This window comes from Mesoplodon mirus (assembly GCF_964341445.2).
Source record: "Mesoplodon mirus genome assembly, chromosome: 12".
Lineage (NCBI taxonomy): Eukaryota > Metazoa > Chordata > Mammalia > Artiodactyla > Ziphiidae > Mesoplodon > Mesoplodon mirus.
The window spans coordinates 47,399,862-47,414,545 of record NC_138988.1 but is presented as its reverse complement, the minus strand read 5'-3'; the positions used below and the strand labels follow the sequence as shown (position 1 = coordinate 47,414,545).

At 44.9% G+C, this 14,684-nt stretch overlaps 2 protein-coding genes across 2 annotated transcripts in view; both read right to left on the bottom strand.

The window, feature by feature from the left end:
- The window catches only part of TOPAZ1 (testis and ovary specific TOPAZ 1), a gene marked incomplete at both ends in the record, with an annotated part of 68,068 nt that extends 64,581 nt beyond the window's left edge, over positions 1–3,487 (bottom strand). The window contains 3 exon segments of the mRNA XM_082637709.1: positions 202–2,659; positions 3,117–3,372; positions 3,374–3,487. Of these exon segments, the coding sequence (XP_082493835.1) occupies positions 202–2,659; positions 3,117–3,372; positions 3,374–3,487 (2,828 nt within the window).
- A 9,725-nt stretch (positions 3,488–13,212) lies between these two features.
- On the bottom strand, positions 13,213–14,447 carry LOC309813682 (DNA-directed RNA polymerases I, II, and III subunit RPABC1-like). The gene has a single exon (XM_082638738.1). It carries the CDS (start codon positions 14,411–14,413, stop codon positions 13,784–13,786), a length of 630 nt encoding a protein of 209 aa, XP_082494864.1. The 5' UTR covers positions 14,414–14,447; the 3' UTR covers positions 13,213–13,783.
- Positions 14,448–14,684: the final 237 nt, after the last annotated feature.

Here is a 14,684-nt window from a genome sequence, read left to right as displayed (position 1 = left end):
ATTTTGATTCTAAGTTTCAGCATTAATGACATTTCCAGGTCTTAGCAATTATACACTATATTACATTTAATAAATAACTGGGTTAAAAAAATAATGGAGCATCAATGATCACTGAATAAATTAGTGACACCTAAGAGTAGAAAGTGCTTTTGAAACCTGCAACAATAATCTGTACCAAAAGGCATACCTGAATATGCATACCTCAAGTCATCACTTGGTTCTTTTTTTTCTGTAAGTTCCATGTGCTTGAAGTCTGCTGACTGATGCTCTTCAGCAACATTGGGCTCCTGGCTTATCATGGGAACCTCGGAAGTAAATGAGGGCTCCCCTTCATCGGAGACTCCAAAGAGGTCTGGGTCATCTTGAATTACATCAATTAAGAGAACATCATCTTCATATGCTTTAAGAATATCTGGAAACCCCACTTCAATTTCTGAAAAGTTCTTAGTCATTTTTCTACCACTAACTTCAGAGAAAACTGCTTTGAATGTTTCTTGTTCACTAGAGCAGAAGGCAGGACTTTTCTTTATACACCCAGGATCACAAGAAATAGCATTATTTTCAACTGTGAGAGAAACAGCTTCCTTATTAGAAACAATATTGCCTGGTTTAGAGATGTGGTTAGATGGTTTATTATCATTACCTTGCTTTAAAAAGCTTGGAGAAATAATACAGGAATTCTTACTGCAGTATGAGTCAGAACCAGCTTGCACTGGAATTACACTATTTTGTATGCTCAAAGATTGAGGTCCTGAAGTTACTGTGGTGACATTTTCTTTAGTCCTATTCTGCCTTACCTCTGCTCCAGATAATCTGTCAAGAAGTTCTAGGGGACTATATACTTCTCTCTCTGATGACTTGCCATTTATTTTCCTTTTTTCTGTTTTGTTCTTAAGTAAGGGAATTTTAAAATTAGTCAGCCGTCCTGTGTTCAATATCTTAACCAAGTCTGGAACAACCAGTGTCTGCTTAGCAATGCATGCTTTTTGATGAAAAGTTTTGCCTGTAGAGCTATTTGCTTCCTGGCCATCCTGGGAAGCCACTGTCAAATTCAGTTTTGTTAAATTCCCTCTATCTTTTTTTTTACTTCCTGTTAAGTTTTGAGTCACATTAGTTAATGGAGTATCTTCAATAGTATTAGAAACTACCTCTGACGCACTTCTGCTTAGTTTCTCTGACTTCATTTTTTTATTACCATTGATGATAGGTTCCTTTATAACCATTAAAGTAGGTTCCACTGTAGAGACTGAAGACAAACAATTTAAATTAGAATCCAATTTCTCTCTACTTGAAGATTCACTGCTTGTTTCTGTTAGAGAACTTTGTAGCATCAATTTGGAGTCAGGTAAGTGAGTTTGATTTGTTTGGTGTTTAAGAAAATCATCTTGCCTAAAACTTTCCTGAGACCCAGGAAGAAAGTTATTTGACTGTGGCAAGGAAGCCTTTTTCCAACACCAGGCAGATATTCTAGCACATGAATAACAAGGCCAAGTCCTTTTGCCAGTCATTGGTATTGTTCTTTGACAGCTAAATTTAGATTCTTCAGCTTCATTCTTCGAGTCTTCCCTCGAAGCTCTCTTTTCAATAGGATGGCAATTGCTAGGTGACTTCACTATTGAGTTTTTCATCCACTTAAAATACTCCTCTGGATCCATCCTTTTACATCCTAAAGGCTCTGAAGCATTCTTTTTTTCTTCTTTTGAAAGTGGCTCAAGAGTTTTCTGAAACACAGGATTTACATGGTGTTCATGACTTGTTTTTTTCCCTGTTTCTGGAAGACTTAATAAATGATCCATTGGTGACAGCGTGTTATTGTTTACTTTTCTCAAAACTTCTAAAGGATTTTTTTTAGCCTCTAAAGTCTCTGTTTCTTTACCTTCAGCACCTGTTTTTTCTTGTAACACCAGCTCATATTTGTTATACACCTTAGAGAATTTCATCTTAATAACCATTTCATCTCCTTTTTCAGACACCTTCATCTTTTTTCTGGGTTTTCTCCCAACACTGCTCTCCTCTAATGAATGTTTATTTTTTTCACTTTGAAGGCAGGAAAGCAAGTCCTTATTTTTACTTTGGTATGAATCATTTTCTTCAAGTAATAACTGATTTACTCCCATTAAGTTTTCTTCAGTTTGTAAAACCTGAGGAATATTATTTGTGTCACTCTTATCTGCAAGACTCCTAGGGTTTTCTTTCTTTAACTCTGAGGAATTTTCTGGTACATGCATACATCCACCATCAGTTTTATATGCAAGGTTATTTTCACCATTACAACCCTTGAAATGGGGGAAACAACTGCAATCATGTAATCTTAAAATGGAATTATTTTCTACTCCAGGTGACAAGCTGTTACAAGAATATTTTGGAGTATTCTTGTACAGTTCATCTTGGAATTCAACCTTACTATTTTGTGTAGCCTTATTTTCAGTTATTTTGAGAGGTGGCCGTTCTAAGCTTTTAAATTTAATTCGAATTCTTCTTTTAATACCTTTTACCAAACCTTCCTTACCCAAAGACTGCAAGAAAGCCATACTTTGAAATTCACTGCATTCCACTGTTTGCAAAGATTCCGAACTGTTTAATGATTCCTTTCTTACCAGGTCAATCCCTGGCTGTGGATCATCACTTGAGGCTTCAGTAACTTTTCTTTTTTCCTTGGCTGATCAAAACAACAAAACATACCAGAAAAGATTTTACACTGAGGAGGAAAAAGCAATACCACTTAAAATTTAAAAAAAAATTGTGAAGCCATCCATTTTTATTTCCCCGAATAGCTGTATGGAAACATACATTTGTTTTTAAATCAAAGACCTAATTTCTATTAAGGTCCTGTATAAACCTGTATAAATTCTAAGGCAGCTGAATAACCTCTAGCATCATGATTTCATAAAAGCCAAAGTGAATCACTAGTAGGAATTCCTTTTACAGAACTTCTGAGCAAGGGATCCTAACAGGACAAACACCTTTTAAGCGAATTCCTGTTTTTTTCTCTCCGGGTCAACCCTGTGCATCAGTAAAGCCCATGTAGATGCACGTGAAACGACAGTGGTAAAACACGGGTGCAGGAGAAGGGGTGCAAAGGCTAGAAAGGGAGTGACCCCTGCGTGCTTCCTTACTGTGTCTTCCCGATTGCAAGGGGAGCTCCACCTCCTTTGCTGCTTCGAAGCCCGGCCGGTCCGACGGGTCTGGAGAGCCCACCTGGCCCCCCAGACCCTCCACTCGCCGCCTCGCTGAGGCCTTCCCAGCCCCGAAAGCCTCACCCGACTTGTCACTTTCTACCTCTTCTCTACCAGACGCCCGGGCCACCATCCTCCTTTTTTGCCTGCTCTCTTTGCGCCACCCGCAGCCCCCCCCCACCCCCCCCGGCCTCAGGGCCACAGCCTCCCGCCTCATCTGGTCCCGGCCACCTGCCTCTCTTCCTCGGGCCTCGCGCGTCGCCTTCATGCCCCGGGGCCGTCACGGGGGCCGACGTCCGCGGCCGCCGCATCCGCCCCGGGCCGCCCGTCTGCCCACCGAGGCCCGCCACGCCTGCTTGCAGGAGCCCACCGGCCACGCAAAAGCTGCTCCGGCTGCCAGGCACCAGCGACCCTCAGCCCCGTCCTGCCCCGCCGCGCCCAGCCGCCAAGACCCTGGGACCGGAAGCGGAAGTGGGGTCCGCGATGCCCGGCTGGGGCAGGCGCGGCAAGGCCCAACGGGCGGAAGGACCTCGAACCTTTGCAGCTGGCCCCTCCGCGGTTCGTTGCAGGGCGTGGGGGTGGAGCCTTCCAGTAGGCCGGACTCTCCCGGCCATCTCTCGCGCCTGGTTGCTCGCAAAAACCGAGTGGCTTCTAACTCCGCCCCAAGTCTCTTGGCGGGGGGGGGGGGGGGGGTCCCTTTCCATATGCCTTCCTGACATCCTATACGCAGCTCAAACTTAAGTTGTGCAAAACTGACCTTGCCTTTCATCACGGGCTTGCTCCTCTTGTGTTGGTGGATGCTTCACCGTCTACCCAGTTGTCTAAGTCAGAAACCTAGAAACCATCAGATACCCTTCTTTCCACTTCGTCCCTCGCGTCCACTTTCATTAGGTCCGCTTGATTCGACTTTCTGTGTTTGTCAGCCACTCGCCTTGGCTCTGGCTTGCAGACTCTGACCCACTGCATTAACCTCCTAGATTTTATTCGTGCCTCCATCCTTGTGCTTTTTCAGTCAGCTTCCACCTGCCGCCAGGCCATGCCCTTCCAATGAAAGGATATCTTGGCATTTCCCAGCTTGACCTTTCATGAACCTCTTTTGCTCAAAGACTGAAACTAACAAAGCCCAAACTCTTTATTGTGGTATTTGTGGCTCTTTCTGATATGGCCCCTGAATAGTTGATTTTGTCTCTTACTGCCACTGTAGGGGAGAAGGTGTGCTTCAGTAGAAATCTATGCACAGGAGTCACCCTTCTGCATTATCTGATTCTGATTCTATGGGAGATATTTTACAACTATATAAGTTGTAAATGAGTGGTAGCATTGCAAAATAATGGTCTATAGATATGCAAATTCTCTCCTACAGAAGTTCAGTGGACTTCCCACTCCTTGTGGAAGAAGCCAGTTTTGCCTCCGTTTGCACATTCATTTCAATATTCCTGGTCTATAAACGTGTCTGTTCTTTGGACTCACCCTTTGAGTGGTTATTATAAAATCTGCCTGATGGGAGAAACAAAATCTTTAACATGTTCATTTTTACATCTATATGACAGTCATGATTTTGAAACTGAGCAGGACCCTGTGGGGCCCTCCTGCTTACAAAAGGCTTTCTGTTTTCCCATTTCTTGTTTATAGGCTTCCCCTGAGTTCCAAAAGGGCAGATTCAGACAGTTACTAATTAGAGAAGTGAGGGAATGTAGAAACAAAGGGAAAACAGTAGTGCAAGAAACAACAGTGCATTGATAAAGCAGAGTCTTAATTCCTCCTCAAGGGATATACAGAACAATCTGATATCTTTGAGTTCTACAGGAACTAAGTAGCCCACCCAGGTAGAGGATGGTAACTTCAGACTGAGCACAAGCACATGGAACCCAGCCTAGTTTGAACCAGAAGACTGATGATTAAGATTCCTGAAACACCACCCTGTTACTTCGCCACCAACCAATCAGAAGAAAATCACGCATCCTGCGGTCCTCACCCCTAAATGTTGCTTTTAAAACCTCTTCCCTGAAGACCATCAGAGAGTTTGGCTCTTTTTCAGCATGAGCTGCCTGTACTCCTTGATTGGTGCCCTGCAAATGAATGCTGTACTTTCCTTCACTACAACATGGTGTCAGTAAATTGGCTTTGCTGTGCTGTGGGTGAGCAGACTCAAGTTCAGTAACAACTTTAATTGGGGGGGGGGCTATCTTTTAACACCACACATACCCTTGCCTGCCTGCACTTAAACCACATTGGAATACTACTGAAGTTCGCTAGATTCCATATGATCCATCATGCTGATAGGGATGGAGTAGGATAGTTACACAGGTAGCTTTAGAAATCCCACTAGGGGATTATAGATAGAGAAGGAACTTTGGGAGACCATTGTAAGTTAACGACCACTCAAGAAAGTAATCAGAACATTGTGAAACAAGACAGGCCTGCTTAACAATGAAACCATGCCATAAAAGCGTTGCAGGAAGGGGGACCCCTGCCAGGGCCCAAGAGTGGGCTCTTGTCTAACACTTGGAAATGAGTTGTCCGAAGAGACACACGTGCTGACAAAGCAAGAGACTTTATTGGGAAGGGGTGCCCGGGTGGAGAGCAGGAAGGTCAGGGAACTCAGAACTGCTCTGCCACTGTGGCTCACAGTCTCAGGTTTTATGGTGATGGGATTAGTTTCTGGGTTATCTCTGGCCAATCATTCTGACTCAGGGTCCTTTCTGGTGGTGGGCACGTCGCTCAGCCAAGATGGATTCCAGCGAGGAGGATTCTGGGAGGTTGGTAGGACATGTGGACTGGAGTCTCCTCTCTCCTTTTGACCTTTCCCATGTTCTTCCGGTTGGTGGTGGCTTGTTAGTTCCGTGTTCCTTACGAGGATCTCCTGTCCTAAAATAACTCATGCAAATTGTTACAGTCTTTGCCTGGCCAGGGTGGGCAGTTTCAGTCAGTGTTTCCCCTAACAAAAGCACGAGATATGCCCCAGGCCATTAAGTGAAAAAATGAGACCTGCATCCTGCTGGTTGAGGTCAGCAAGATAATGATCCTTAGGACATGCACCTCTGCATGTACCAAGGACAGGAATAGAGGGGAAAGGTGACATTCCAAAGTAGAAGACCCTCATACTGAAACCTGAGATGATTTAACATATTTTACTGTATGTTACCACTCTTATTTGAATAGCCCCATGACATGAAGGAGGAGCTAATGATGTAAGCCTGCTGTCTACTCAAAGAATGAGGAAGAAGGTGGTCTTCTCCCCCTCCCCACTTTTCCTTGGATTATAAAAATGTAGCCCACTTAGTTATCAGGGCAGAGCTCTCTTGGCCTGCCCGCTTGTATCCTTCACAAGCACCCTATACTAATCCATCCTATACTAATAAATCCACAAGCATCCTATACTAACAAATCCACTTCTTACCACTTTGCTCCTCACTGAATTCCTTCTGTGCTGAGACATAAAGAACCTGAGCTTCATTAAGTCCTGAGATGAATTGTTCAATGCCTGTGTTTTGCTGAAAGCCTTACTTTCGGTTTCAAGTTTCATAGGATTAGCTGGCAAAATAACCACTCTACACTCAGTTAAACAAGAATTTAGAGAGAGTTTATTGAATTAACAAATTGCATTATACTAATTAAGAAAAGAATAGTATAACTAACTAAGAGAGAATGGTAAAGACAGAGGTTTATACATCTCCGAATTGGGGAAGCACCTACATCCAGATCCAAGCAATGCTGGGAAGCCCCTTGAACAGCAATCTGGAGTCCCAGTTGGGAAGGTCCCGGTGGTGCGTCCACCCCACGGGTAAGACTTCAGTTTGCCACTCGAAGGAGCACAGCTTTTAGCACCAGGCCGCAGGATGATAACAATCAGCCTACGTGCAAATTTGCAGCTCTGGTAAGTTTTGGAATGTTCTTGATCCCGGGGGCTGGCCAGACCCTCAAGATGCAAGAAGTCCCATGACTGACTCAATCTTATCTAGTGGTTTATGATGTGTGCTGGTGCCACCCTGCTGGCCTGGGTGTAGCTCAGCAGTTGGGCATGAAGCCAGCTTTAGCGTCATTGTCCAGTCAGTGAGGCCTGGTGCCGCCTCTGAAGCCTGAACAAGACTACTTTACTAGCTTCCCCAACAGCCTGCCTCTCTACATGCTGGTCCTGGAAATTCTTCCTTTGCTTGTCTGCTTGATGAAGTACATTTTCCCCTCCAAGATTCAGTGCAAGGATCACCCCTCAAGGAAGCTTCCCGCCTAACTTTCTCCTTACACTTGGAGGGGTCAGGTGTTTCTGCCTGCAAACTCATCACTTTCAACTGTTTACTTGTATGTCCCCCTCAGGGCAGGTACCTTATTATTATTTTTTCTTTTTTTATGGCTGTGTTGGGTCTTCATTGTTACGCCCAGGCTTTCTCTAGTTGCAGGGAGTGGGGGCTACTCTTCGTTGCGGTGTGCGGCCTTCTCATTGCGGTGGCTTCTTTTGTTGTGGAGCACGGGCTCTAGGCGCGCAGGCTTCAGTAGCTGTGGCTCGCGGACTCTAGAGCACAGGCTCAGTAGTTGCGGTTCAGGGGCTTAGTTGTTCCGCGGCATGTGGGATCTTCCTGGACCAGGGATTGAACCCACCACCAGGAGTCCAGCTTCCTTGGTCCCCTGCATTGGCAGGCGGATTCTTAACCACTGCGCCGCCAGGGAAGTTCTGGTACCTTCTTTTAATCTGTGCATTTTGTGTGTTTAAAGAGGAAGTTGGTGATTTTGAACACAATGTGTGTTATGCATTCAAGAATGGTAGGTATGGTGCAGAGACTGTGAGTACTGTGGCAGTTTGGATGAGTGGAATATCCTTAGGAGCTTCTAGAAAATAGAACTTAGGTAAAGGAGGTGTAAAAGATCTAGAAACTTTGTTTCTTTCTGCTTGTGAATACTTCCAGTGAAAGGGAAGACAGTTTAAGAATAACAGAATTTAGAAAAAGTTATTTTAGGGATTTCAGGCTACATGCTCATTCCAAGTTCACTTTGTGCCTCAGTTTCCTCATCTGTAAAATGAAATAAGAACACCTCCTGAAGGAAACCAGAATATGTCATCCCAAGCTATGCCTCTTTGACATAAACATTTTTTTGAGCTGAAGGCAATTAAGCAGCAGGAAATGCAGGAAAAACTATCTACCCTCCCTCAATTCTGTGTGGAGGCAAGATATAAATTCTCCTTTACTGGAGATGACTCTAGACTCTTATCAGCTTGGAGATGGCACTAGAGGAATCTGCAAATAAAACTTACTCTGTTAGTTTCCTCCCATATGCTTACCTTCTTGCAGTTTGCCACCCTTAGACACCTAAAACTGCTTTCCTTTGTCCTGTAATTTCTATACAAGTTTATTGTTCCCTGTTGAAGATGCTATAGAAGGTGGAGTTCTAAGGAGTTCTTGTGAGAATTAAATGTGCTAATATTTGTAAAGCACTTAGAACAATGCCTAGCAGATTGTAAACAACAACTAGATTTGTTAAATAAAAACCTCTATATTGAAAGATAAATCCTATATAATTCTGACATTTACTACCTTCAAAATAAACATTGTTACTAAGATCTTGGTAAAATAAAAATAAAAATTCAAGAGTCCAGCTTCCTTGGTCTTAATAAAAACAGAGGGTCTTAAGGTTGGATATAGGCCCAGGAATTTAGAGACTTAAGCCTGTAACTGTTGAGCAATGCATAAAAGAGAAATGGGAAGAGCTTAGTAGCATAGGAAATTGCAAAATCAAGCTCCCTGAGTGTTCTGAATAAGAAAATTATAATCTTTATTACAGTTTTAAAATTCCTCATACCAAACTGCTTTCACTGAAAACTTGAGGAGATTAGGTGTGTTTATACAAGTTTTCTTCTGTGAAATGATTATCATAATCCTACTATTGTGCTTGGCAGTGTCTGGAAAGGGCAGGCACAGTTGTTTATCAGAAAAGACTCAGTCTTCCTGGTGGCAGATCTCATACATTTGGGAGTCCAGAATATGGAGCAGAATATTTACCCATATCTATTGGACTGCACCTCAGTCCACTCAGAGTCAGCCCTTTGGGAGTCCCTTCTCTTCTAGTTCCCCTCCCCGCCTTTTAATTTTCTACCCCTTTCCCCTTGTCCCTGGATCCTGATGGACACTACTGCTTAGCCCTTGAAGTCAGCTTCAGGATCACTGCTTCAGCCATGTCCCCTGTTCATGGCAGGTCCTAGCTCTATGCTGGAAAGATGACAGCAGAGCCACATTCTCTGCATTCTACAACTATAATTTGTAGACGATGAATGCACACGACTGGCTACACAATTTGTGAGGCTTAGTACAAAATGAAAATGTACTTTTTGGAGGCCCTTTGTTAAAAATTAAGGATTTCAAGACAGAGACAGCAGAGTATTAAACTAAGTGTGGCGCCCTGTGCAACTACACAGGTTGTGTGCCCATGAAGCTAGCCCTGTAGATCCACGGTCTACAAACCTCTCTATGGATAATATTTATCAGTGTTGACATCATAACTTCTACTCTTTATTGTGCCAGTTCTTGGTCAGTTTGAACTCAGAGAAATTCCACTCTCTGCCTCTGCCCTGCTCTGAATCACAGGGGCTAGCCCCTCAGCCTGTGTTTTCCATGCTTCTGGATCATGGGTGAGATTTGGTCAATGAAGGACAGTGGTAGGAGAATGGAGAAGGGAGACGTCTCCCCAGATCTTCCTCTGCTTCAGTCTGTCTATGAGATAGCAGTTGCATCTCCTCTGGGCCTCCATCTCTTGCTGGGCAGGCTCACTGGGGTGTAGCTTCAGCCAGGTGCCCTGAGGTCCCTTTACCCTCCATCCTCAGAGTAGCAGTGCCTTTCTGTTTTTACTGATCTCTGGGCACCTCATCAAACCCTGTTTGTCTCTCAGTTCTTCTACCCCTGCATTATATTCCTCTGTTTACGATACTTAAAGTAATTTTTTTTTTCTTGGTAAGAGAACCCCTCTGTAACTAAAAGTGAGGATGAAGGAACAAAGGGGATAAAAGGAAAGACTTCTGTTCTTCCATAATGGCAGGAAATGTTCTTTTGCCATCTTGAAATAAATGTCTAAATAATGCAAGAATAACCATGGTCTTCTCCCAAGACATGGTCGCTTTTCTTTCTCCTAAGTTATTTCCAATATTTTCACCAGGGGTAGCTTCTTATTCGACTTTAGATTGTGAATCTTCCATCCAGGAATATCACCGAATCTTATATTCAGCAGAGAATAACATATTGGAACGCTTTAAATGTAAGAAAAACAAATCTATAATCCTGTTTTACCTCTAGGGGGAAAAAGAGTCAAAGATTTCAAAACTGGCCAGTGGGTCCCAAATATTTTACTTCAGATATTAAAGCCCGGACTTGGAAACTCAATTGACTTTCTGTCCACTAGAGGGCCCCAGATCCAGAGCAGCCGAGGATGACGCACCGCTCTTTACTCTGGCTCCAGGAACTCCATGCTCTTTAAGAGCCTTTGATTGTGTCATTGAGTCAGATGAAGTCAATTACTCAATGTAATAAGTCCAAAATGGAACACAATGAGAATTTGTCAGCAGAACAGGACCTCAGAAATCATCCAGTCTCACCTCTTCATTTTACTACTGTGAGGCAGGGGAAGCTAAGTAATTTAAAAGTGCTGTGAATCAGTCATTTCCTAAGTGTTTCCGCTGCTTGCTGCTGAGTTGCCCGCACTTCCAAGTGGCCATTCTTCAGGAGACAGTCACCTCTGGTCTGAGAGAGAGAGCGAGGCAAGCACAAATTTATTCTCCTGCTTCTGCATGGGGCTGCACACCTGTCTAAGGATGTTTGTGGTGCATGTGCCCGTGTTCTAGCATCTCTGTAAGGAAGCTTGTATTTATGCCTCTCAAATTTTCCAGTTGAATTAGAGCCAACATTGTTGTCTATTATATCATTTTTGGAGGAGGGAATTCCCATTTCACTTTCCAATATGGGAAAACCTCAGAGGGGAGGGGACTCTGCCGGTAGCTACTATGTCAAAGTCAAGCTCACCAATGGATAGAGTGGATGGTTGTCTAAATGGTTTGATTTGAAGTGTGACAGGGAAGTTTTCCTCCTTTTTAGCCTTTTTCCCACTCAAGAGAATATTATACGTTTACATATACACTGATGACTTCATATCTCCAGCCCAATGGTTTGAAGCCTCTTGTCCATGCCTTTGATCAAGTGGCTGGGATAAACACTTCCTTGCAGGGTTTGACTCATTTAGCAGAGAGCAGTCACCAAGAATTTTCCTTTCCTACCCCAGGGATTCCTCCAGTGCCCCACAGCAGACAGCTGGCTTCATTCAGGGCATGGGCAACTAGAAAGTGCAGTGATGTTAGCATGCCTGGAGAAACTCTCAGCCAGTAGGGGTGGGGAGCTAGTGGAAAAAATGGTCCTGCCTCCTGCTCTTCAGGCAGATGATCCTGGGGGCATTTGGTATATTTTCTCAGGTATCTCTGAAGATTTGAGCCATCATCACACATGGCAGCTACCTTGATAGCACACCTTTTTAAAAAAAATTTATTTTTTATTGAAGTATAGTTGATTTACAATGTTGTGTTAGTTTCTGCTGTACAGCAAAGTGAATCAGTTATATGTATACATATATCCATAGATTTAGATTGAATTTAGATTCTTTTCCCATATAGGTCATTACAGAGTATTGAGTAGAGTTCCCTGTGCTATACAGTAAGTCCTTATTAGTTATCTATTTTATATATAGCAGTGGATAGCACACCTTTTTATTGGATTCTCTTCCATCCTGGTCTCACTATCCCTATTCTTACCACTGGCCCCTGCATCTCCTAAATAAATGACTTACACATAGGTCCTCGCCTTGGGCTCTGTCCCAGCTAAGATAATATCTAATTGACATTTTAAATTCACGTGCCCCAAATATAACCCTTGATTCCCCCACTTCTCCCATAGCTTCATCAGCTCAGTAAATGACAACTCTATAATTTTAGTTACTCGGGTCAAAAACCTTAGACTCATTCTGGGATCCTCTCTCTCACCGGCCCACTTCTCCACCCCCATCCAATCATCAGCAAACTCGGTCTGCTTTCCTTAAAAACATCCCAAATCTCACCATTTCTCATCATCTCCACCACTTCTGTCCCCTAGTTAGGCCACCATCCTTCTTGTCAAACTACTGTAAAAAACCTAACTTATTCCCCTGCTTCTAATTTTGCCCCGCTATTCTTCACACGGTAGTCAAGTTGATTCAGTAAAATGCAAGTTGTCTCTGCCTCCAAATCCTCCACTGGGTACCCGTCCCATTTAAAATAAAATCCCAAGTCCTTCTGATGTTCCACAGGCTCTGCATAATCATGTCCCTGGCATCCCTTTGCCCTAATATTTGACCACCTTCTTCTTCCTTGTGATACTCTAACCCACTGGTCTTCTCATTGTCACTTGAACATGCTAAGTGTGTTCTCTCCTTGGGGCTTCTGTATTTGCTCTCCCCCTGCCTGGAATGTCTCTTCCCACCAGAATCAATCAGCTCCACGTCCTGACTTCCTCACATCTCTGCTGAAATGTTCCTGTGGAAAGAGACTCTCCCTGACCAAGCCAAATAAAAAACACATCTGGACTTAGCGAGGAAAGACTTCTGTTCAAAAGGATTATTGCAAGGGGGGAAAGAGGCTATTACAATGGAGAGAACACTGTGACCATAAGATCTACAAGTGCCTCCAGAGTTGGGCAAAAAGTTTTTTTTTTTTTTTTTTTTTTTTTAAGGGTGAACTGTATGGTATATAAATCCTTCAATGAAGCTATTAAACAAAAACACAGACAACTGCGCTTAACCTGGGTAGGAGGCCTCTGAAATTAATAGAGGGAAAAGGAGGTAGAGTTTGATCCCAAACTTCTATGCAAGAAAAGCACCAAGAAGCAAAGCTGAAGGCGGCACTGGAGCCCCTCCCTCACAGCTCCACCAGTGGGGGGAAGTGGACCGAGACCCCGTTGAGGGGACAGAAGCCCGAGCAAGGCTGCTCGCAGCAAACCGGGTAAACATTCCGTCTTGGTCGTTCAGACAAGTGAACTTATTTACTCAAGATATTTTTAATTCTTTAAGATACCCAGCATTCCGTAGCAATCTGTCTCACTCCCCGCTGCCCTTGGAGCACCCAGACAAGCAGCATTAGGGTCACTGTTGGGGGGACACGGCAACGGAAGCCCAGGAGGAGCTCAGGGCCACCCTGCGGTATCCTGTCCCCTCCCAAGGCACCGTCAGGTGGGATCCAGGGTGGGGCTCAGCATCCAAGAGCCCAGGAGAAGCCACAGGGACCCTCAGGCCAGGAAAGGCAAGCCCAAGGCGGGCCACCCTGCGGCCGAGGGGAGCACAGGCAAGGTTCCCAGGAGGAGCGGACTCCCCCAGGCAGTCGGCCACCACGCTCCCGACCTGGTGGGTCATCACAGCCCATCTTTCCATCCCCTGGGGGACTTGCCGAGAGACAGGGGGCGGCCAGCAGTGTGACCTGTCGCATGAGCTGGACGCGCAGGCTGGATGTGAGCTCCCTCCAGAGCACGTAACAGGCGGGGCTCACTCACAGGGCTGGGACGGCCGCCCACACCCAGCCCTCGGCACCCTCTCGCTTCATGTCTGTCGGGCCGCTACTGTACCAGCCGGTAGGTGATGTACCTGCCTGCGGTCTCGCTGGGCCAGATGATCTTCACCACCTGCCCTCGCTTTATCCCAAAGTAACGTGCCACGGGGTCTCCCGCCTGGATCCTGGGCAGCTGGTTCTCTCGGAGTTTATACCGGGCCAGCAACTCCGTCACCTCCTCCTTGGTCATGACAACGTGCTCAGGGACCTCATGCTCCGTGATGTTGATGAGCAGCTCCTGCTGCAGAAACTGCTCCAGGATGTACTTGGGGGCCATGTCGACCAGGGACTGCTTGGCGGAGGGCGTCATGCCCTGCTGTACCACAATGAGGGCCCGCGTGATGTTCTCCTCCTGCATCCGCTGGCAGTACACCTTGATGGTCTTGATGCCCACCTTGGGCTCCTCTGGGAAGAAGACGAACATCTGGTCAGTGGGGTCGTCGTTGTGGGCCACCAGCACCGTGAGGTCTGTGCGCCGAGGCCTCCCTTCACTGGGCTTGTCCCCAAACTGGGCCTTGAACTCCTCCAGCGTCTGGTCCAGCTTGTCCTGGGTCACCAGGTAGCCACGATCGTGGCACAGCTGCATGATGGTCTTGCGGATTTTCCACAGCCGGTACGTCTCCTCCTCATCGTCCATGGCTGCCGCCACTTACACTCACTGCGCCTGTGCCCGGCAGGACCCGCCAAAAAGTTTGTTTTTAAGTTTATTTTTTACTTGAAGTATAGTTGATTTACTGTAACTTATACATAATATTCTTTGAGTATTTTCTATGTGTCAGGTACTGTTCTAAGTTGTTTATATTCACTATATCATTTAACTTTATGAGATAGTTAATAGTATTGTTATCTCCATTTCACAGTTGGGAAAATTATACTAAAAGCAGATGAGCACTTGGATTCTTGGGAAA